Here is a 25322-nt window from a genome sequence, read left to right as displayed (position 1 = left end):
TAAGTGAGAATATATCTTTGGTTAAAAAAAATAAGCCAGAGAAATTGAAATTATATTCCATTTTAAGGTTTTACATGTGCAATTCTTACATAACAGCAGACACCACAAGATATGTTAATTTTATTAGCCAAACACTTAGGGACCTTATTACAAGGTCAAAGAAAGGGGACACAGAAAAGGAGTTTTTGGCAAATAAAGCTTTCCATTTACCGTATTTTTCGCTCCATAAGACGCACCTGACCATAAGACGCACCTAGGTTTTAGAGGAGGAAAACAAGAAAAAAAATATTGTGAACCAATGGACTGCAGACATAGTACAGGAAATGACCAGAAACTTCAGACATAGTACAGGAGATGACCAGAGACTGCGGACATACTACAGGAGATAAATAATGAATAAACCAGCGCAAACATAGACCTCTACACACAATCAATACATAAATACATAGGTCTTGAAAACGCCCTGAGGGAGGTACGAAACACGTTGACGCATTTCCGGTCTATACCCCGTACGTCTGCCGTCACTTCCGGTGAGTGGAACGCACGCCGAGCGGTGCGTTCCAGCGGCCATTTTCTGGGATCTGTGGAAAGTCTCTCTCTGTATACTACTGCTGCTGTATCCTGAGCTGGGATGTGAGAGTCCTGAGGAGGCAAAAACAGTGTTCATTATTGGTCTGGAAGATGCTGGTTTTAAATAAACATGCCTTTTGAAAGAGAATTAAATGTGAGTGGTAATAATCCTTAGTCTGAATAACGATTTTAAGTGGCAATATTACACTATGTAAGTTTTTTTCTCTCTGGTTTAACGGTGGAGTCTATTTGTATCGTGGAAGATCCCTTTAGAGTGAACAGCAAAGAGGGTATTAGGATCCCTTAAATCCCTAAAAAGTGTCCCATTCACCTAAATCTGGTGAGTGTATTTGATGTTGGTTTCACGGGTGGAAGGTGAAAGTTTTTTTGGTGTATTTGAAGAGTCTTTGGGAAAGAAGAAAGTCACTTGATTTTTTAACTTGAGATTTTTTTCACTTGATAATTTTTCACTTGATATATATATATATATATATATATATATATATATATTTCACGGACAAAAATCTTTTTGGTGTTTTCTGTGGACTTTCATTATTAATTTGTATTGATTTTTATTATTATTAATTTTATTTATATCTTTTATGATGCACTTTATGTATTGATTGTGTGTAGAGGTCTATGTTTGTGCTGGTTTATTCATTATTTATTGTGGTTTGTGTTTTTTGCACAGTGCACAGCAGCAGTATAGAACCTGTGGGAATCTGTTGGCGCAGGGATAATAGTTTATATAAATAAATAGTACAGGAGATGACCAGAGACTGCGGACACAGTACAGGAGATGACCAGAGACTGCAGACATACTACAGAAGATGACCAGAGACTGCCGACACAATACAGGAGATGACCAGAGACTGCGGACACAGTACAGGAGATGACCAAAGACTGCGGACACAGTACAGGGGATGACCAGAGACTGCGGACACAGTACAGGAGATGACCAAAGACTGCGGACACAGTACAGGGGATGACCAGAGACTGCGGACACAGTACAGGGGATGACCAGAGACTGCGGACACAGTACAGGAGATGACCAGAGACTGCGGACACAGTACAGGAGATGACCAGAGACTGCGGACACAGTACAGGAGATGACCAGAGACTGCGGACACAGTACAGGAGATGACCAGAGACTGCGGACACAGTACAGGAGATGACCAGAGACTGCGGACACAGTACAGGAGATGACCAGAGACTGCGGACACGGTACAGGAGATGACCAGAGACTGCGGACACAGTACAGGAGATGACCAGAGACTGCGGACACAGTACAGGAGATGACCAGAGACTGCGGACACAGTACAGGAGATGACCAGAGACTGCGGACACAGTACAGGAGATGACCAGAGACTGCGGACACAGTACAGGAGATGACCAGAGACTGCGGACACAGTACAGGAGATGACCAGAGACTGCGGACACAGTACAGGAGATGACCAGAGACTGCGGACACAGTACAGGAGATGACCAGAGACTGCGGACACAGTACAGGAGATGACCAGAGACTGCGGACACAGTACAGGAGATGACCAGAGACTGCGGACACAGTACAGGAGATGACCAGAGACTGCGGACACAGTACAGGAGATGACCAGAGACTGCGGACACAGTACAGGAGATGGCCAGAGACTGCGGACACAGTACAGGAGATGGCCAGAGACTGCGGACACAGTACAGGAGATGGCCAGAGACTGCAGACAGTACAGGGGAAGACCAAGAGACTGCAGACAGTACAGGGGATGACCAAGAGAGTGCAGACAGTACAGGGGATGACCAAGAGAGTGCAGACAGTACAGGGGATGACCAAGAGAGTGCAGACAGTACAGGGGATGACCAAGAGGCTGCAGACAGTACAGGGGATGACCAAGAGGCCGCAGACAGTACATGGGATGACCAAGAGACTGCGGACCTTTGGGGAGTGGGTACCTGAATTTGACAGGTACCCGCTCCCACTTCCGCAGAGTTGTTCTCCCTTTATTGTGGGCACCCGGTTATCACAGCCGGGTATCCACACTAAAGATGCGCCGGAAGACTGTACAGAGCTGGACCCAGGAACAGGTAAGGTTCTGCTGTAGAGAATAGCCGAGCTGCCGGCCCTGTATTCTGACGCAGTGGCGGCGGGAATACCGGATCGTCCGCTGCATATTCACTCCATAAGACACACTGACATTCCCCCCCCCCCTTTTTTGGGGAAAAAAGGGCGTCTTATGGAGTGGAAAATACAGTATTTGAGAGAGAACTTAAAGTTTTAATATAATTGATTTTTAAGGGCACACTTTGCCTTTTAACATTTTCTGCTTCCATATTAATAACAATTATATCAACAGGTGTTTTGTTATGGGTTTGGCACAAATGTTCATCATCTAAGTCTGTTACCGAGAAATTATGATGGAGACAGAGAGAGACTGCCCCCCCCAAATCCACAGAGACATGATCAGTATATTGAAGGCGGTGATGGTCGCTTCCACAATAATCCACAGCCAATCCAACCACGGCATGCTGACGATCACATGGATGTTTCAAATCGTAGACCAGAGGCCTTGCCCCCCCAGGATTTGACAGATTTCAGTAATCGCCAGCCAGAGGTAAAAAGTATAAATTATTTTCCTTTAGTAGACTGGATCAATGGATCAGGGTTTCACATTAAACAATCCAAACAATGCTGATCATTTACAGATCAATTGCTACCCCTTTAGACTAACCTAAATGGTTGTCCTTACTGTATATCCCCACATACCCATTTTTTTCTGATTTCAACACATCCACTCCAGGAACCTGTTCAGTTGCAACCTAATATATTCCACCCACATTCAGGTGCCATTGTAACAAGATAATCAATGTTGGTCATGGCTGATCAATGTATATTAAACGTTGTTGCCTGCGCTGTACACTTGTCATGTGTATACTTGTCCACTCTGCACTCATTCTTTTTCCACAGTTCCGTCTGCATCATTCAGCATTACGCTCCCTATGACTGCTATGTGGCTGCTGCTTGTTCCAGCATCTGTTATTTTATGCTCCTGTTCTCCATAATGCTATTTTTTTTATGCGGTATGTTGTCTCCTGGCTGCCATAGTGTAAATAAAGTCCCAAGAAGATTTTAAATGCCAACTGATATTTCATACAGTCTGCTAAGCCAATACAAGACCATTTCCACAATCACATGCCGCTTTTTACTTCTTCTCCCCTTCCACGATGATTTATGTTATCCCCTCTCTTTCATGCCCTTCAGTACTTGATTAACTCGTGCTCTGTCCCTCCCTATTCATCTACATTCTGCTTTCAATTTGACAAGCTAGTACTTAATCAGTTCACACTTTGTCTGCGCTATATTTCTACTTCAATCACCTAGTACTCTACTTTGTTTACCTTTCCCAATGTTCTATGGTCAGCTCCTGCATATCTACACTTCACTCCCTGCCATGTACATCTTCTACTCCTCCTCCTCTATGACCCTTAGTCCATGTTCAGCTGGAGTTCCACCTTCTCTTTCTTCCCTCTGTCCTCTGTAATGCATGCTAGATGGTGCATCACTCAAAGGCCAAAAATAATTCAGCCTAAATTAGGCCTTTGATGAATGGGCATGCTTTTGCTAGTACATGAAAAAAAAAAAAAAATTATGAAATATAAAAACATAAAATTAAGTCTTTTTTTTTTTTATCAGCAGTCTCATGTCTTACTGAAATAATATTACTGTATTTTGCAAACACCACATAACAGTTAATACAAATTCATCTTTAGTTTGTAGAATGGATCTCTGCTACTGAGCAACCACAAAAGAAAAAAGTGGCTCTAAGGAAAAGAATCATTGGCCAACATATAAAGGATGAGCCTTCTGGACAGCTGCAGAATAAAGATGATTCTTTAGACCAGAGACCTCGAAGTCAACAGCCAGTGAGGGAACTTCTGGAAGACATCCCTCTTGGATCCCAGGGTCAGTGGGAAGACAATGAACCTCTTAATAAAATAACACATACTCACCAAGATTTCTCTGGCAGTCATGTTGACAATATAGAAAATCGGTTACCAGATGGAGAGACAATAGAGAACATAGTAAGTGCCTTCATCTTATTAAACATATGCAGTTGTGTGTATTTTGCAGGAAGGATTTCTGTATAAGGCTACATTCACACCTGAGCATTGTGATTTTCATGTATTTTTATTTAAGGGTATTTTTGAGCATTTTTGTGAGCGTATTCAAGCGTTTAAAAAACATATCAGAAGCATTTAACATTTGTATTCAAGCCTCAGGCACTTTTATTTTAGCCAATGAAAAACACTAGTGAAAGGAAATACACTTTGCAAAAACTTCTGGAGAAACCCTCAAAGATGCTCAATTTGGGAATTTTAGGTTGACGTTTAATGAGCCAAAAATGCCCAAATCTGCTTGCAAAGTACCTCATATAGCTCCTGGAGCTTCAGTTGTTGAGCTACAGGCTCCTGAGTGCTCATTTGTGAACAGTCAACATGGGATTTTGGATGCAGCGTATTTTAGAGCTCGGAGTTAAGAAAACAAAAATGACCAGGTGTGAACAGGGCCTTACAGACCAGTAGATCTCTTATTGAGAATGACAGCTCGTGAAAGATCATGTTTTTCTTCAACATGATTGTAGCTCCATTGTGACATTTTCCCCGATTTAGACTACCCTGAGAACCAGCACAGCCTCATTGAAAGCAAAATCATGCAACGTGGATTAAAACACTTTTCATATGGAGCTAGTCAATATCTTCCCTATACTATAGCTAAATTAATTATTTAAGAAAATTTCTTAAAAACCTGCATTTGTTTAGAAGTATCTATTTAATTAAGAGGTTAAAGTTATTACTAAATCAAATAGTAAAATGTTATTGATAAATGTAGACCATACTAGATTTATTTACAGTATCTCACAGAAGTGAGTACACCCCTCACATGTTTGTAAATATTTTATTATATCTTTTCATGTGACAACACTGAAGAAATGACACTTTGCTACAATGTAAAGTAGTGAGTGTACAGCTTGTATAACAGTGTAAATTTGCTGTCCTCTCAAAATAACTCAACACACAGCCATTAATGTCTAAACCACTGGTAACAAAAGTGAGTACACCCCTAAGTGAAAATGTCCAAATTAGGCTCAAAGTGTCAATTTTTTGTATGGCTACCGTTATTTTCCAGTACTGCCTTAACCCTCTTGGTCATGGAGTTCACCAGAGCTTTACAGGTGGCCACTGGATTCCTCTTCCACTCCTCCATGACAACATAACGGAGCTGGTGGATGTTAGAGACCTTGCACTCCTCCACCTTCCGTTTGAGGATGCCCCACAGATGCTCAATAGGGTTTAGATCTGAAGACATGCTTGGCCAGTCTATTACCTTTACCCTCAGCTTCTTTAGCAAGGTAGTGGTCATATTGGAGGTGTGTTTGGGGTCGTTATTATGTTGGAATACTGCCCTGCGGCCCAGTCTCTGAAGGGAGGGGATCATGCTCTGCTTCAGTATGCCACAATACATGTTGGCATTCATGGTTCCCCAGAACTGTAGCTCCCCAGTGCCGGCAGAACTCATGAAGACCATGACACTCCCACCACCATGCTTGACTGTAGGCAAGACACACTTGTCTTTGTACTCCTCACCTGGTTGCCACTACACACGCTTGACATCATCTTCAGCAAACTGTTTGTGGGCTTTCTTGTGCATCATCTTTAGAAGAGGCTTCCTTCTGGGACGACAGTCATGCAGACCAATTTGATGCAGCATGGTCTGAGCACTGACAGGCTGACCCCCCACGCCTTCAACCTCTGCAGCAATGCTGGCAGCACTCTATGTCCATTTCCCAAAGACAACCTCTGGATATGACGCTGAGCACGTGCACTCAACTTCTTTGGTCGACCGTGGCGAGGCTTGTTCTGAGTGGAACCTGTCCTGTTAAACCGCTGTATGGTCTTGGCCACCATGCTGCAGCTCAGTTTCAGGGTCTTTGTAATCTTCTTATAGCCAAGGCCATCTTTATGTAGAGCAACAATTCTTTTTTTCAGATCCTCAGAGAGTTCTTTGCCATGAGGTGCCATGTTGAACTTCCCATGACCAGTATGAGAGAGTGAGAGCGATAACACCAAATTTAGCACACCTGCTCCCAATTCACACCTGAGACCTTGTAACACTAACAAGTCACATGACACCGGGGAGGGAAATGGATAATTGGGCCCAATTGGACATTTTCACTTAGGGGTGTACTCACTTTTGTTGCCAGCAGTTGGCACCTTGTCTATTAAGAAGATGTATTGTATTCTTTTTAATGAATAAAAAGTGTTCTGTGATTGGACTAGAGTAGATCATGACATTCATCCTTCCCTCCTCTCCACCACTTTGTCCAATCACAAAAACACCTTGTGTACCCTGACAATAATACAAGATATTTTCCAAATGGACAAAGTGGCAAGTGAATGACCCCCTGTTATCCGTGTACAAGCTAGGAACTTGTAGCAGCAGTGCCTAGAAGGTTAAAGCTCACACTGTATCTGGTCCAATCTGACTTCTAAATATAATTTTTTATTTTCTTGGAGGTCTACTTGAATGGTGATAGTTCATATTTGTCACATGTGTACACTGCATTAATGTGCGTTGGTCAAAACAAAAGTGCAAACAGAAATGTTTGAACCCAGCCTTAATGTTTGGGGGTGCCTAAATGTTAACCTTCTACAGCCACGTATACACATATTTGCAGCCTCACAATTGTTACATTCTATTTACTATTTCATTCTTATGTAGCATGTGATATCAGTTACAGAAGCATTATAATTAAACAAAACAAAAACAAAACATTTTTCTTGATAATATAGTGCAGAATGCAGGCTTAGTCATAGACGACTGGGTTATATGCTGTTACCTTCAGTTGACTCAACAATGACAAACAGAACTGATAGGACGCTCATGTAACCCCTTCCACTGACGGTTATCCTCAGTTTTTTACATGTGTCCATGGTGATGGACACTTTATTTCTATTTAGGGAAATTACTTTTTTTCTGAACATTATCTCCTGTCTGGATTCTTGCTCATACCTAGCTATCCTCCCACCTTTATGACTATTAGTAAATTAGGCATGCAACTGGGACCATTCCCAAACCCCGCTTAAGAGATGGAAGTTGCAGGGCCAGCCTGTAAGTCTCTACGGGCTCTTGTTCCTGTGTTAGATGCCTCACTTTGGCACTTGTGCAACATGTCGAGTGGTACACAGATCCAGGGCAGTGGCAATGTATAAAAGTATTATCCAGTCTCTGAGGACCCTTTTCGGGGGTATGCCCCTCTAGAGCGAGTGAAGCTGGGGTGTCGCAATTCCTCTTTAAATATTGCAGTCCTGTTGTCCTGCTGGTTGGTGAGTAATGGGCCAGTTTCTTTATATCTATTACCTTTTTGTGTCCCCTGGCCATCCCTATCCTTCCCTTTTGGGTGTTTTTGGAACTAGCTCAGTAATAATTGTGCATACACTGTCTGTGCAGCACTGTCTAGGAAAGTGAGTGGCGCTATGGAGCAGATTTTTGTATTGTAGCCCAAGTCTTTGTGCAGGGAGTTGCTTATTTATCTACTCCCAGACACTCTGTGGTGATGTCATGGGATCTCAATCTGGTATTTGCGGCTCTGCAAAGGCATTCCATTCCAACCTCTAACCAGGATGTTCCTTTATCTAAGCTCACTCGCAAGGTGTTTTTTTTCTTGTTGCCATCATTTCCACTTGGCGAGTATCATAGTTGGCAACATTGTTTTGTAAGGAACCTTTCCTTTTTGTTCCACAAGGCTAAGCTTGTCCTAAGACTTCCTTTCTGCCCAAGGTGGACTCCTCCTTTCACCGTAACCAGGATGTCTTCCTGCTATCCTTCCGTCTGGCTCCTAAGCACCCTAGAGTGGTCTATTTTCACTGCTTGGAGGCTGTAGCTGACTGGTAAGCTGATACAGCTTGATTTACCGTACATCCCTTTCAGATTCCTTTTATTCTTCCTTAAGGCTCTCACGGGGAACATCCTGCTTCATATTCCACCATCGCTGGATGGATTTGTCAGGTCATTGTTAAGCCTATTCCCTGCAGAATAAAGTCCTCACTTTCCTGTTAAGGTCAACTCCACTAGGACTAGATCTGTGGGAGTTTCTTGGACTTTTCAGTATCAGGCATCAGTTTTACCAGGTGGATGTTCAAGCCTCTGATGATGCTTGCTTTGGCTATAAGGTGCTGCATCAGCTGTGTTTTGAATCTTCTACCCTTGTGTTTTTTGTGGGCCTGTTGCCAGTCCCAGTCATCTACAACTAAGCCTGTGACCTGTACAATCAAGGAAAAAAGATTTTTGACTTACCTGTAAAATTCATTTCTTTGAGTACAGTACAGGGCCCTCCCATCTGTCTTGTTTATCGTTCATTGTTTGCTAAAAGAAAAAAAAAAAAAACTGAGGATAACTGTCTGTGGAAGGGGTTATATGTGGGTTCTAATGGTTCTGTTTGCTAGGTTACAGCATATATAACCCAGTCATCTATGTGTACTGTACTGTACTGTATTCCAAGAAGCAGATTTTTCAGGTGTGTCAATTATAATAAAATATATAACTAACACTTTATTAACCCTTCATTAACTCTAATCTGCCCTAATGAACACCTTCCACCCCTTAGATATTATTTTTCAGCTGATATTTTTTGCATTCTTCTTTATTACCATTATTTCAGTTTTTTCATTTTTCCTCAGTTTCTTTTTCTCCAGTGTAGCATAAAACAAATTGTGCAGAATTGAAGAAAAAAGTTGCAGATAATTTGCTATGTTTTGTGTGAGAAACATAATTTAACAATCTTCATAAACAGAAAAAAATATTACAGTGATTGCACGAAAAAACCCCGACAGGCTAATTGTACTGAAGTTGATCAATAGATCGACTTCAATACAGCCAGTATGCCTATAGATGGATTGAAATTTTGCCAGTTCCTGCTGAAACAGACGAATTTCAATCCACCTATCGCTGGCTTAAATGGTAGGATGTTACAGGCTCCCTCCCTACACTGAAGGATCTAGTGCAGTGGCTTGCTTGTTCAGAGCATGCATGCACAGTGCTTGAGCTCTCCCTCCCTGACGTCTTATAGCTACAGAGGGAGAGCTTTTTTGCAGATAGGTCATGTTTGACCTTCAGGTATTGAATGACATGTGTGACCTTCAGGTATGGAATGACAAAGGAGAAGGTTTGTTTTAAAAGCAGTGAAGTGGATAGTAATGTGCTTGGGATGCTGCAGAGTATGGGTGTTTTGTGGAAAATGTCCCTAAAGGTGAACTAGCCCTTTAAAGTGTGTGTATGTAAGACTAACAATTAACGTCTATTCTATTTACTCCCTCTTCTTCTGCTAAGTACACTATTGAATGTTTTTTTTGTCTGTTTGATGAGTGAAAAAAATACCTATTGGCTGTACCAGAAATCTTGTGATCTGACTACTTCTTGTGCTGACTAATTGTAGAGAAGAAGTGTTAGGCCCCTTTCACAAAGGCAGACTCCGCCAGATCTACCTCCTCAGGGCGGAATGTGTACAATTATCCCCACTCTGTATATGTGGAACAAACACAGACTCAACCCACTTTCCTCTATGGGCAGTTGGATGTAAGCAGACCGCCTCTCCGTTTACATCCGACTATCATTCGATCCACTAGACGGATTTGGAACAGGTCTGCATATGTTTTTAGCGGATCAGATGTCGACAGATGTACACAGACACATGTCTGTTTTACATCCGCGGCTCCATAAAGGGCAATGGATGGTCTGATTGGGTCCACCTAAAAAACTGACAAGCCGACCCGACCGGTCCACCCGTTTGAAAGGGTCCTTATGGAGGTGGGGGATGAGGTTTGTATTCTTTGTAATGTTTTGGAAATGCGTTAGGCGGGCTGACAAAATGCTGTTCGAAATCCAAAAAATGTGCATTTATCACAGAGACGTACTAAATGTTTGGGTTTTTTTTCTTGACATGTGATTTAGGTTTTGACAAAATATTCACCAGATAAACAGGCCCATAGTGAAAATGTAAATATTGTATAAGTACAGATGTAAAAAGCACAGAATATGTGATCTGCTGCGCTAAAAGTAGAAACATTCTAGAGATGTTTGGGTACTGAAACTTTCATACTTTATTTTATGTCCTGTAATGAAAGTTAGGGTTTCCCTTATAACTAAGACAACCGCACACTGGTTTTCACAGAAGTCTGCACAGAGCTTAAAATAAAATTCTAGCCTAATGTTACTATACTTTGAAATGTTCCCTCGCCCCTCCTGCTACTTATCCTACTTAACCTGTGAAAAAAAGATGTGTATATATACTTATTTTTAGTCTGCTCCGGCCTGGTAACATGATCCCCTGTCATTGAGCTGCGGCTGCAGGGGAGGAGGCGCTTGTCATTGGCTAGGAATTTCAGGAGCCATGGTGTCACTCATGGCCTCCCACATGCCAGTCAGCGTTGGTGTTCCCTCCTCTCCCCTGCAGCCACCTCTCACTGACGCAGGGGGGGAAACTAGAGCTTTGATGGTCACATGACCAGATCAGAGTGGACTAAAAATTGGTAAATATACATATCTTTTGTACACAGGTTAAGCAGGATAGTTAGCAGGTGGGGGGAGGGAACATTTATAAATGTAGTTTAGGCCATCTGTATGGCCCAGCCTAACACTGACAAGGAAGGACACTTTTTTTTTTGCTACGTGTGAATATGCATATTAGACCCTATAACTACGTATGTTTATGAAGCAAAGTAACATAGCCACTTTATAACAGGAACCATAAATTGCCTGCTCCTATTTTGACAGCTCCAGCAATCTTCCTGCTCCGTTGATGATGCCCCCTTTAAATACTGACTTTCTAAAAGTCTGTTTTTACATAGGGGTCTAGACCATCTACTACTCTTGTGAATGTGTTTTGACCTGACTAGAAGGCTCCATACACACTTGGCTTAAAAAAAAAAAAACCGCCAGCTCCCTTGGCAGAAAAAGACGCAGATCTAGAGCGTTTTTGCACACAGTTTAGACAAGTTTGGGAGAGTTTAGCAGAGTTTTTTTCTACCAGAAAGCTCCAATCAAAAACGCAAACCAGAAGGGTTTTTTTTCCTGCCTCTAAATGTAGAGCTTAAAATATGCCTCTAATTGTCCTAATGTGCATGGACACATAGGATAACACTGAGCTGCTTCTACAGGCAAAACTCCTGTAGAAGCAGCCATTTGTAAGCTGTTGTGTGCATGAAGCCTGAGTCACTCCTACACCAAGCATGACATTGTGAGAGGGCTAGGAGTGTGGGCGTACCTAAATTTGGGCGGGTTTTAAGAGACATTTTACCAATAGATCAGGAATGTTCTAACAGAGTTTTTTTTTCACTAGGCCATGTACTGGTTGCAGATTTCCTTTAAATTTCTGTGATTGCAACTTGTCATTGTAATGTAGTAAAATAATTTATAAATCTTAACTTTATAGAGGCAGTCCACTGGAAAAGTCAAAGTAAAAAATGAATCTACAGAGGAAGAAAAGGATCAGCAACTAATAAAAGAAGATGGACCCCAAGGGCTTGTCGAAAACAGTCACTTAGTTGTGGAAGATTTATATACAAATCCTGAAAATGAGGAACAGCCAGAATCTTTCAGTTTTGTGATACTTGAACAAGAAAGGTTACAAGATGACATGTCTGTAAAGCAAACTATTGTACCATTAGAGCAAAACCGTGTGTGAGACCAAAAAGTCAAGATCCAGATATGGTTAAGAAGCACTTGATGACAGATGAAATTTCTTGAGCCTTAGGCTTCTTTCAGTTCACCGGCCCACTCGCTGCACCATTTGTTCTGTGGTTGTTTCTAACCATAAACTTAAATGTTTCATATTAAAGTGGAGACCTTTCTGTACTATAGCCCACAGGGTAAACAAGGGTAATCTCTCTAATTGGAACAGACATTTGTGTAATCCCAACAGTTTCCAGCCCCTGCAAATGTCATTTATAGCAGATACTAGATGAAATAATCCAGTTAAAATAGCCATCAGATGTTTGACATCTGCATTCTGTCCCTCCTCCTGGTAACTAAAGTAGAATCCCGCTTCTCTGTGATTGACTGGTTGTTGGACGGTGCACTTATTTTTATTGTAAGTGCATTTTATTCATTTTTATTCATTAAAATGTGTTTTATTTGAGTTATCCAGTTTGTTCTATTTCTGCTTCTTTGCCACTTACAGTCAGAAAACGCTGACCATAGGTTTTCACCTTTAATCTATTGCTCACAATGCACACATAATATTTAGAGTGTTATAAAACATTTATTGGAGAAAGCTGAAAATACAGATTACAATTTAGTTTTACAGTCGCTTTTACCAAAGCTATGTAATATGAGCACCTAACAGTCCATTTAGATTGTACCATCATGCAAGCCTGTATACTTCATGATTGTTAGCAGATATAAAAAAAATAGCATACAATTAAGCTGGCCATAGATGGATTGAATATCAGCTGGTTCAGCAGGAACCGGCCAAGATTCAGTCCATTTATGGGCAGGCCGATTGTACCAAAGTTGATCCATAGATCAGTTTGGGTACAACCGCACTTCTGATTTTTGATTTGCAATTATTGACTAATTAACAGCTATACCTGCTAGCAATAATCATTGTGTTTTTCCCAGCCCATGGTTGAAGGAAAGAAAATAGCATAATCTATGGCCTGCCTAAGGCTACACTGTGTATGGTCAGCTTTATCTGGAACATTTTCTAATAGCTAAGTGAATTGTGAAGCTTGCCATACATGTTACATTTTGATTGTGCAGTGTCTTTTACATTTGAATTGGATTTCACAGGTGTGTGTGTGTATTTGGCTAGCATAACACACAAAGTAGTTTAAAGTATTAATATAGTGAATTGAAGATATCCACAAAGGCTTATATAAAAGCACTGCAAGAAACAGGTTTAAAATTGTAGTTCATGCTTGCCTTAGGACTGCTGGTTGCTAGACCATGAGCTCTGAGTATTTAGCTCACCACCACTTACCAGTTGTCACACAATTTTAGTACCAGCACATTGTTTGAATGGGTGCAATCAGCTCAACAGAATTGGGACCCACTACACTAAATCAAACAATGCATCAAGACTAGAAGTGTGTGGCAAACGGGACTCAGAGCTCTTGATCTAGCCATTGGCAGTCCACAGTAAGTAAGTGTAATCTACAGTGTTACACTTACCTCACACAGTGCTTTTATAAAGTGCCCATTCATACTAGAATGCAGTGTGCCACAATAGTCACATTTTCCTGCGTTAAAGTGTGTTATGGTGCACTGCACTAGGCAGCTCTTTCAAAATGAATGGGCTTCAACACAAATAAAATGGGTGCAGTCTGAATTTATCAACTCAATGCACAGCATATTCAATATTTTGTACACTCATGTCTAGACATGGTTTGAGAACTGCCTATGAATTCTGCCCATGCATTGTCCTTCTGTCGCATAAGCCGCTGGTTTAACTTACAAGCATCTGTTCCCAATCACATTGTACCTTTGTCACTATCAGCAAGCCTGTGTAGAGTGATGAAGTGCACATGGATTGTGTACATGTAGATAGGAAGTGGCTGAAAAGGGTTGGAGAAGTTTAATACAAAGATATTTAAAATGTGGTTGGAGAAAAAACGCAAACAGGTTTTTTTTTTTTGTTTGTATTTATATAAGCTTTTTATGATGCAAAGTGCTGGGGAACAGGGGAGAGAGACATTGAGTGGAATTGATCAAAGTTGGAGCAGACAATATCTAGAGCAGCGGTACATAGTAAGCAAACAACTTCTGCCTTCAGCTTGTTTAGTTAAAGAGCATGGCTGCCCCTAAATGGGTCAGGTTTTTTTTTTTTCAGTGAAAAATAAAGTGAACAAAGTAAACAAGTGAAGTGGAGGGAGGAATCCTCCCCACTGTATTCTGACAGCAAGGACTCCTCTGTATCTATCATAGTGCCTGCTATGGCAAGCAGTCATTGGCCAGTGCGGCCATGTTGTTGCGCCAATCAATGATAAAAACTTCTGTGACTCCTCAGAGCCATCCCCGCCAGGAGAACACAGTGATTACTGCAAGTGGCTAGCAATAATCGCATGTACAATCTGTCAGGCTGGTTGTACACAAGTTGATCAAGCCATCAACTTTGGTACATTCAGCCTGCCCGTACATTGTTCCAATCTTGGCCGGTCCCTGCTGAACCAGCCAAGATTTGAACTGTCTATGGCTGGCTTAACTGCTTTCTAGCTGCACTATAGCAGAGGTACTGCTAAAGGGCAGCATGGGTGCACAAAATCACGTGTATATATACGCGATTTTGCATTTCCGGGTAGGGGGTGCCCATGCGCCACCATTTGCGGCCGCGGCTGTCAATCACCAGGCCCCAGCCGGTAATTACTCACCTGCGCCCCGTGATTTCCGAGGATCTCCGACAGGGAGGAGCACTGTTTTGTTTACTAACAGTCCTCCTCCGTCACCTCGGGCACACTGCTGTGGATGGCTGTGCACAGCACAGCCATCCTCAGCAGTGTGATTACAGTGAAGCACCAACACACCACCCCCTTGTAAAACATTCCCTGCACACAGTTAACCCTTTGATCGCCCCTCATGTTAACCCCTTCCTGCCCAGTGCCATTTGTACAGTCAGTGCTTTTTTTTTCTAGCACTGATCACTGTATTGGTGTCACTGGGGATGTCAGTGACACCAATCAGTTCCCCTCAGTGTCAGAATGTCCGCCACAGTCCCGCTATAAGAATACCGCAGAATACATTTTGGCCTAAATTTATGATGAAATTTGATTTTTAAATTTTTTTACTGGACATGTTTAATAGCACAAAGTCCAACCTATTGTTTTTTCTCAAAATTGTTGTACTTTTTTTTTTTTTATATCGCAAAAAAATAGAAACCACCCAAGCCATCAAATACCACCGAAAGAAAGCTCAAGTCATAGAAAAAAAAGGACGTAAATTTCATTTGGGTGCAGCACAATTGTCAGTTAAAGTAACGCAGCGCTGTAACGCAAAAAATGGCCCGGTCAGGAAGGGGGATAAATCCTCTGGAGAGCAAGTGGTTAAAGCTGGCCATAGATGATTTGTTGTTGGGTTTTTTTTTGTTCAGACCCACCCCCCCCTCTAAATACATTGTAGTCTAACAGCAGTACTCTCTGCTACCAGACTACACTGATCAGCGACTGATCAACAACAGTACCATTTGACAGAAGTCGATCTAACAAACGACTTCTACTGAACAGGAATGGCTACACATGGTTTGATTTTTTTTTTTTTTTACATTCTTTATTTAAGAAGGGGCTACATCACACACATACAGAAAATAGATGTAATACAGATCATATTCAGTAGAACAAACATATTACCAATTGTATATGCATTGCTAGGCATAAAAAATGCAATTAATTTAAAAGCCGCTATAAACGAACGAAGTTGTTAAAAATCAATCGTAATCTCAATTACGTTTAAAATGTTTAAATTGTAAATGGAAACAAAGATATGTTATTGGCATTGTGATGTCACCCACCTTTTAACAAGAAACAAAACGGAGCTCAACTGAGGAGGGTTCCCCATAATAACAAGAAGAATAGGTAATACATTACCAAGAAAGGAGAGGTCTGCAATGAGAGCACGGCCTGCCGCCTGGGGGGGGGGGGGGTCATAGTTCATAGCCATTAATCGTTCCAGTAGAACCACTTGACCCTAAAGGCTGCTGTGAGATCTTCCATTTCCTGTATATCTTTTACCCTGGTAGACTATTGTTTCACAGGTGGGCTACTTTTTCATACACTAGGGATACGGGCCTTGGCTGCTGTCAGCAGCTTCAGGAGTAGACAGTTCTTGTAACGTTTACTTGACATAGTAAGGTGGAGAAATATGGCTGCTGGGTCATCCATCTGGAAAAAACCCATGGTGTGATGTATGATCTCCAGGACTAGTTGCCAGAAGGTTTATAGGGCTGGACATTCCCAAAAGAACCGTCAGCAAGTCGTAGAGTGTTGGGGGGGGGGGGGGGGGGAGTTTAGCTAGTATAACTTGTGTTCTATACCATCTGATGATGATCTTATAGGATATTCCTTGATGTTTGTTACATATTGATGCCTTGTGAGCAAAAATCAAAATTCTATCTTTTTATTTGTCTGAAAATGTTAGTCTCAAGGTGGCCTTCCACTTCTGAACGAACTTCGGGTGATTCCGAGAATATGCACTCAGAAATTCTCTGTAGGAGGATAAAGCATGCCGTGCTGGACATTCTGTTGTGCAGGGACTTTCAAAAGGCGTATGGATTGAAATTTTCTCAAAAGTGGAGTTACTCTTTTAAGCTTTGGAAAAGAAAGATGGCTTTAAAGGATAAGTTCACCTTTCATAACTTGTTACATGTTCAGGGTGCAACGTGTAACATGTTATGAATAGACCAGCCCCCGCTTTGACAGCTAGCGAGGGATCTTCTCCTGCTAGCAGTCAAAAATGAAAAAAACGCGCCTGTGCGGGGCTACGCCTAGCCCGCCACATCTCTCGTTCACAGTCCTCTGTGAATGAGAAATTACGAGTGCCAACAGCCTTAGTGGCTGTCGGCATGTACAGTATGTCACTGAAGTGAGTACACCCCTCACATTTTTGTAAATATTTTATTATATCTTTTCATGTGACAACACTGAAGAAATGACACTTTGCTACAATGTAAAGTAGTGAGTGTACAGCTTGTATAACAGTGAAAATTTGCCGTCCCCTCAAGATAACTCAACACACAGTCATTAATGTCTAAACCGCTGGCAAAAAAAGTGAGTACACCCCTAAGTGAAAATGTCCAAATTGGGCCCAAAGTGTCAATATTTTGTGTGGCCATCATTATTTTCCCGCACTGCCTTAACCCTCTTGGGCATGGAGTTCACCAGAGCTTTACAGGTGGCCACTGGATTCCTCTTCCACTCCTCCATGACAACATACCGGAGCTGGTGGATGTTAGAGACCTTGCGCTCCTCCACCTTCTGTTTGAGGATGCCCCACAGATGCTCAATAGGGTTTAGGTCTGGAGACATGCTTGGCCAGTCCATCACCTTTACCCTCAGCTTCTCTAGCAAGGCAGTGGGGTTGTTATCATGTTGGAATACTGCCCTGCGGCCCAGTCTCTGAAGGGAGGGGATCATGCTCTCATGTCACAATACATCTTTAGCATTCATGGTTTTCTCAATGAACTGCAGCTCCCCAGTGCTGGCAGCAATCATGCAGCCCCAGACCATGACACTCCCACCACCATGCTTGACTGTAGGCAAGACACACTTGTCTTTGTACTCCTCACCTGGTTGCCACCACACACGCTTGACACCATCTGAACCAAATAAGTTTATCTTGGTCTCATCAGACCATAGGACATGGTTCCAGTAATCCATGTCCTTAGTCTGCTTGTCTTCAGAAAACAGTTTGTGGGCTTTTTTGTGCATCATCTTTAGAAGAGGCTTCCTTCTGGGATGACAGCCATGCAGATAAATTTGATGCAGTGTGCGGCGTATGGTCTGCGCACTGACTGGCTGACCCCCCTACCCTTCAACCTCTGCAATAATGCTGGCAGCACTCATACGTTTATTTCCCAAAGACAACTTCTGAATATGACGCTGAGCACGTGCACTCAACTTCTTCGGTCGACCATGGTGAGGCCTGTTCTGAGTGGAACCTGTCCTGTTAAACCGCTGTATGCTCAGTTTCAGGGTCTTGGCAATCTTCTTATAGCCTAGGCCATCTTTATGTAGAGCGAAAATTCTTTTTTTCAGATCCTCAGAGAGTTCTTTGCCATGAGGTGCCATGTTAAACTTCCAATGACCAGTATGAGAGAGTGAGAGCGATAACATCAAATTTAACCCACCTTCTCCCCATTCACACCTGAGATCTTGTAACACTAACGAGTCATGACTCCGGGGAGGGAAAATGGCTAATTGGAAACCAATTGGGACATTTTAACTTAGGGGTGTACTCACTTTTGTTGCCAGCGGTTTAGAGATTGATGGCTGTGTATTGAGTTATTTTGAGGGGACAGCAAATTTACACTGTTATACAAGCTGTACACTCACTACTTTACATTGTAGCAAAGTGTCATTTCTTCAGTGTTGTCACATGAAAAGATATAATAAAATATTTACAAAAATGTGAGGGGTGTACTCGCTTCTGTGAGATACTGTAGCTCTCAATGAACCACCGTGGTCCATCCGCTCCGTGAGGACGTCGATGAGGAAAAGCTTAGGGCGGTGCCTTTGGATGTGATGTTCAGAATACTCCTGGTTTGTCTGCACATTGCATGTGCATGTTTGGCTGGGTCTGAGTCGCCTATATTCATTATACATGCTGTTTACACTGGTGTCAGTCTGGACACCTTGCTTGTAACTGCATTTTTTTATTAAAGTTTTATGCATTTTAAAACATACTGCACCATGATTGTTCGCTTTTTTCTTTTGAGTGACGGTCTGATCATCTCTCAGTTTGGATACTAAATCACCTTTGGAGTGGATTTTCTACTTTGCAGCACATCATCTGTTGGAGTTCATCTCTCATTTTCTCAGTGTTGTCACCATATTATTCATTTCTCCCAGAATAAAAAGTACTATATGCTGGTTTTTCAACAATCAGCATTTTACTCTGGTGAGTTCTATTTAACCATTTTTGGTGGTGGATTTACTTGGTGATGAATTATTTTGGAAATTATTGATTATTTGAACGTTTGGACTTTTTTCGTTTTTGCTGGATTTTATTTTGATTTATAATATTGTTTCTTATTGTTTTGTTATTTATTTTCTTGTTATACTTTTGCATGTATTTAAGCGCAACCTATTTCTTTGAAGTTTTGTATATCCTATAAGTTTATAGACTAGGTTTTGCAGCTTACTGTGTTATATAATTTCTGTGGCGCTGGTTCTTTATTTATATACATTTTTTTAAACCCCTGAAGAGTTGCAGTTTACGATATCACTCCTAAATTAGGGAGACTGTTTCAACTCTTATTAATGCAGTACACACTATGCTGAAAATGGATCAGTCTGTTGCTTCTACCAGTTCTTTTCTCTGTTGGATCAGTTCCCCATCAAGCCATCTTGGGTCTTGTAGCAGCAGTATTGTTTCAGGGGTTTTATTCCAACCTGTTAATTGTCCTCAAACCCAAAGGAAGCATTCACCCCATCTTGGATCTTAAGATTCTGAACATCTTCATTTCGGTCCAAAACTCTGAATGAACTCCACAAGAGCTGTCATCACCTCCTTTACCCAGGGAAAAATCTGGCTTCTATGAACATCAAAAATGCTTACCTGCATGTCCTCATCTTTCCAGCACACAAAAAATCCTTTGTAGTTTGTGGTCCTGCAGTTTTACCTCTCATTTGCTGACCAGGTATTCATTTAAAGTGTTACTAAACCCAGGACCCTGCATTCACTATATCTGGTCTCCCACAGTACACACAACATGGAGATGCAATTATTTTAGTAAATATAACCTGATAAATACCTTTTCTCATCAGTAGTAAATAGCAGTCTTGTGACTTCTATCAGTGTCCAGCTGAGCACTGGTTAATCTTGTAGGAGGCGTTTTCATTCTGCTCTGACTGTCCTATGATGCTTCATAACCCCTAACCCTCTGTCTGGACAGTGCTGATTGGCCCTGTGCTGATCACATGCACCCTCCAAAAGGAGAAAAAAGTGCTCTAGCAATACACACTAAATTGAGCATGTGCGGAGTGTCTTCTAGACCTCTATGTAGCAAACTTGCGCATCAGAGATGGACGCAGATTCCCCCTTTTATTAAAAGTATTTATTTATTCTTTATTCTCCTTCCCCCTCCCTTTCTGAGAGGCACAGTGACAGATGTGTGTGTGTTAAAAGTGTCACAGGCCAGATCCCAGCAGGGAGCCACTTGGTGCCACTCTGCCAGAGAACTTGTAACTTTGCACCTCGTAACCAAGATAAGGCAGCTTTTCCCAGGAATTGAAAGAGATTGTAACCTCATAAAACCTAGCAGCGTAGGTGACAGAATTAAATGAACATTCCTCAAGTCAGTTTTTCCCCTATGTTTCATATCTTGAAATATGGAAGACTTACACAAAAACCGGGCACCTCGTCAGATGGCCAACGCGCAGACGGACGTTCTGATAGGTCTCTCCATTCGTTTCGCACGCTCAGGGAAGCAGAAACATAGATCTCGTGAACCGTGCGGCCTACAATCTCCTAATTCATATCTACATGATCCTTAGACTTATTTGCATATTAAAAAGAGATTGTCGCTTGTGCAGCTGGAAAGTTATAGGACAAAATATGGATTATGAAAGTTGGTACTAATTCAGAGTTCCGCCCGATGATCCCTCCCTAAACAGAGTATTGGTCAGTTACTCAGAGCCACCCCCCAGCTGGGGGACTTTAAAAACACAGGCTAGCAGGCCTAATAAGTAAGTTGAAGACAGCTCCCAATTGTAAAATCAATATACCACCTGGGGAGACCCTTTGCTCTGAAACTTGGATCTGCTTATGGCTAAGGCTTAATTGGCAAGTAACTTTAACCCTTTAACTTCCTCTCTGATATATCTTTGCTGTGCTATGGTTCTTTGTATGTATATATATATCTTAGTTACATCTTTTTCTGTAAATATTTTTATTGCACCTGTTTGACTCTTTTAGTAATAAATCTTTCTTTCTGAAAGTGTTGAACTGTTTCTAAAGCGCTTAATTGCAATTTACGAATTCCTGCCTTTAAAGAGACGCCACTGTGTTTGTTTAACCCCCTGCACAATCGGCCTGCGGTGACCGTATTGAGCAAACGAGTATCTCAACCATTATAGTGTATATTTGATAAAGAGAGTTTCCTCTTTCTCTGTACAAAAAAGGGGTGGTGGCAGTGTAAAGGTTAGTGACATAATTAACCTGACCCAGTAACAAGTGCATTCAGGCTGCCGGCGCGTCAATTGCGTTCCATTAGCTGGACAATCGTTGTGCAGGGCACAGCTGAGTGTGGCGTTGTTACGCACGTCACATCGAGGTTTTGGATCGGCCAGCCCTTCGGGCACGAGTTTGGTGAGAAGGTCTGGGGTCTGACGCCGCGATCGTGACAACTTAAACGTTGCGAACGTGGGATCGCTGGCATTTTGGTGGCGGTGATAACACGTCCGTGACACTCTATACTATCAGCACATGGATTGGGGATAGTAGAAGAAGGGGAGGATCAGAGAAGACAGGAACAAACAGCCTTTTTACACAATGCAAAGGATTAACCCCTTAGGGTCCACAGTGAGTATAACAAGAATGCTTTACTGCATATACAGACTGAATTTACTATTGTAGGTTTAGTAACACTCTAAGATGCTGGTCCCAATGTTAGCCCTGCTGCACTTCAATGACTTCCCCATTGTGGGATACCTGGACAACCTTCTGTTGAGGGAACAGCCAGACAGGTGGATCCTGAATCTTCAGAAATTGTCAGTGGAACAGATAATTATGGAGTGTCTGGTTATAGTCCTGGACACATCTCAAGCCAGAGTGTTTCTTCCAGAGAAAAAAATTCAGACTCACTGGTCTAAAGGTTCACACTCTCAAATCCAAACGTTGCCTGACTGAGAGTCCTGGGCCTGATGGTAGCCTCTTTCAAGGCAGTTCTCTTTTCCCAGTTCCACTTCAGGAATCCAGAGAAAACTATTCTGTCATCGTGGGACAAGGCAAAAGGATCTCTCGACTGGCCAATTTAGTTGACACCAAGGACCAGGTTGTCTCTGGCTTCGTTGCTAAGGAATCTGGCTTTAGAGTTAGGGAAGTAATTCCTTCCCATCTTAGGGAAGATTTCAATGACAGATGCCAGCCTGATCTGGATTCAGTCAGACAATGCCACAACCATCGGTACAAGCAAATGGCAACTACCCCAACCTATAACTGGCCTTTACAGCAAGGAGCACATAGAAAGGCGACGCATGTCAAACAGCAACAAAGAAAATTTCCCAGCTCAACTTACCAGCCATCCTGCAACAAACTGAATTGTCCTGTCTAACAGTTCATGTTAAAAACATGGGTTTGGTATGCACACATTTGCAAATATGTACATGCTTAAGCTGCAGAGCCACTTCACAGCACCCCAGTATTATCTTCAGTCCTAAATTTTGGGAGCCTCCATAGCAAGAGCACATATATAATAATTGATTGAGGGCAGGTATGCCTGGAGGTAGGAACCAGAAGACTCACAGCCTTAAGAAAGCCAAAGTGGATAGAACTTCATATTCCAACCTTGTCTGTTTCAGTCTATTGGCTTCTAAGCCTGCAGTGCCTGGACCGATGGGAGTAGTCTTTAGACCCAGAGGTTTTTCAGCACTTGTTTTGCAGGTACGGAATGCCAGATGTGGGCCTCCAGGTTCAACAACAAACTGGCTAGGTTTATGTCCAGGTACAGGGATCGGAAGCAGAGAATGCTCTTGTGACTGTTTCTGATCAGTAAACCCTGAACTTGGTGTTTTTTCCCTGAATCCTCTTCCTCTTCTGCTCTATAGGATAGGGATGGAGGGAATTCTGGTGATTCTTATTGTTCCTGACTGGCCCAGGTGGATGTGATATGCAAGCCTGTAAGACTCCTGGCACTGCTAGATCAAAACCATCTTCTATCCTAAAGGTCAGTTTGCTGCTTTTAGGTTGCAGGCTTTAATGGCATCACTGTTAAAGCCCAGATTCTAAGGGACAGGTGCATCTCTGAGTCTGTGATTTCTATGATGCTAAAAGCTAGGAGGTCTACTTCTCGTAAGGCCCATCATCAGACACAGAAGGCATATTTCACTTCTTATGAAACTCCTTGGGTGTGTCCACCCCAGGAATTTCTTGATGGGATGATTCTTCTTGCAGCTGGGTCTGGACCAGTGTTTGGCTCTTAGCGTTATTAATGGACAGGTTTTTGACATCTCTACCTGGTTTCAAAGATGATTGGCCTCTTACTCCTTGGTTAGGACCTTTGTACATTTGGCTCCTCTCAACCATTCCCTAGAAACTACATGGGACCTGAATCTAGTTGTCTCTGCACTGCAGAAACTATTGTTTAAACCCATTAAAAGACATTCCTCTCTCTGTTTTCACCCACAAGGCGGTTTTCCTTACCTATCACTTCTGCAACCATCTTATCCATTTCAGCCAGGACATTGTCCTTTGTTAGTCTGTCCAGCTCCAGTTTAACTAACCTCCATTGTTTAGATGTGGTTCTGTGCAAGTCTATGTTTTTCATTCCTATTTGTTGTAATGAATAGTGACAATGACAATATGTTTCACTTTTTGCTTTTGTTTTTTCTTTCTGCAAGGGTTTAAAATTATATTAACCACTTAAGCTCCTAAAAATGTTACCCCTTTTATGACCAGGCATGACTGCAATTGTGCAGTCATGCAACACTGTACGAAAATTAAATTTATATAATTTTTTTTCACACAAATAGAACTTTCTTTTGGTGGAATCTGATCACCACTGGGTTTTTTATTATATAAACAAAAAAAGACTGAACATTTTGAAAACAAAAACTTTTCTATTATAAAGCAAATCCGGTAAAAAAAAAAAAAATAGTAGGCCAAAATGTATTCTGGTACATGTCTTTGGCAAAAAAACAAAATCCCAATAAGTGTATATTAATTGGTTTGTGTGAAAGTTAAGCTTCTACAAACTATCATATATACTGTATATTTGAAAATTGACCACTCCTGATGTACTGAATGCCTCTCATTTCTTGAGACCCTCAAAATTCCAGAACAGTACATATACCCCCCAAATTACTCCTTTTTGGATAGTAGACAGTCGGAGGTATTTAGTAAGAAGCATGGCGAGATTTTAGAAGTTGTAATTTTTTGGAAAATGAAAAAATGTAATAAAATTTGTTTTTGTTTTCACAATTTTTTTTTCATACCGTCTCCAGCACTGTACAGCGTTATCATATGACTGGTGTGGCGGTGACCAGGAATATTGACTGATGACAGATGTTAAAAAAAATATATATAGCAAAGTTTAATTTTTATAAAATGTTTTAAATATTGTTTTTAGTTTTTTAACATTTGTTAAATTTTTTTACCCATTTTTTTTAACATACTTTCATCAGAGTAGTTTAGTGCCACCATAGTAACATTGCACTACTCTGGTTGGGGTAATCAGAGATTTTTTTTAGTGATCACGTGATCCACGGGCCACTCAAAGAGGTTCCATACCATGAGTTATGAACCTCTGCAGTGGTGCTAGTGGGGGGGAGTGCTGCACGCTTCAGTGGACGCACATTCCCTCCTAAGCCCAAGCAGGCACAATGATGTACATGTACGTGCCTGTACATGCCACCCCGCTGCAGTATATTTACTGTGGCGGGACAGCAAATGGTTAAACTCTTACTCTTACTCTCCACTTTGACTAGCCACAGGTGATACTAATGTACGTGTTTATTTGCAGCCCTCTCTCCTCTACAGCTCAGGTTCAAGGCTCTGAGCTTAATGTTGACCACCTTTAGAGTAGTTCCCTTTGCCCATTTTCACTCCAGAATACTTCAATCCAACATACTCTTGATGTGAACAGGAAAATCCAGTCCTTGGGACGTCCCTTGCTTCTGTCCAGCCAGACAAAACTCTTAATAACTTGGTGGTTCTCCAGTACTGCTCTGTCATTGGGAAAGTCTTTCCTTGACATGCCCTGGAAGGTGGTTACAGTAGATGCTAGTCTTGCAAGCTGGGGGAAGTGTTTAAAATTCCCTGAGAGTCCAGGGAACCCGGTCCC

General features: G+C 41.8%; 1 protein-coding gene across 3 annotated transcripts in view; it reads left to right on the top strand.

The window, feature by feature from the left end:
* Window positions 1-12756, top strand: part of CLCC1 (chloride channel CLIC like 1) — a 75422-nt gene extending 62666 nt beyond the window's left edge. For all 3 annotated transcript variants that reach the window (XM_089691279.1, XM_089691281.1, XM_089691280.1), the window contains exons 11-13: window positions 2916-3173; window positions 4330-4641; window positions 12048-12756. In XM_089691279.1, the coding sequence (XP_089547405.1) occupies window positions 2916-3173; window positions 4330-4641; window positions 12048-12299 (822 nt within the window). In that variant the 3' untranslated portion in view covers window positions 12300-12756. The remainder of the gene's footprint in view (window positions 1-2915; window positions 3174-4329; window positions 4642-12047) is intronic.
* Window positions 12757-25322: the final 12566 nt, after the last annotated feature.

This window comes from Staurois parvus, unplaced genomic scaffold (genome assembly GCF_062004578.1).
Source record: "Staurois parvus isolate SC_StPar_1 unplaced genomic scaffold, SC_StPar_1.0 ptg000560l, whole genome shotgun sequence".
Taxonomy (NCBI): domain Eukaryota; kingdom Metazoa; phylum Chordata; class Amphibia; order Anura; family Ranidae; genus Staurois; species Staurois parvus.
Note: the sequence above shows the minus strand (reverse complement) of the source record. Positions and strands in the feature narration are given on the sequence as shown.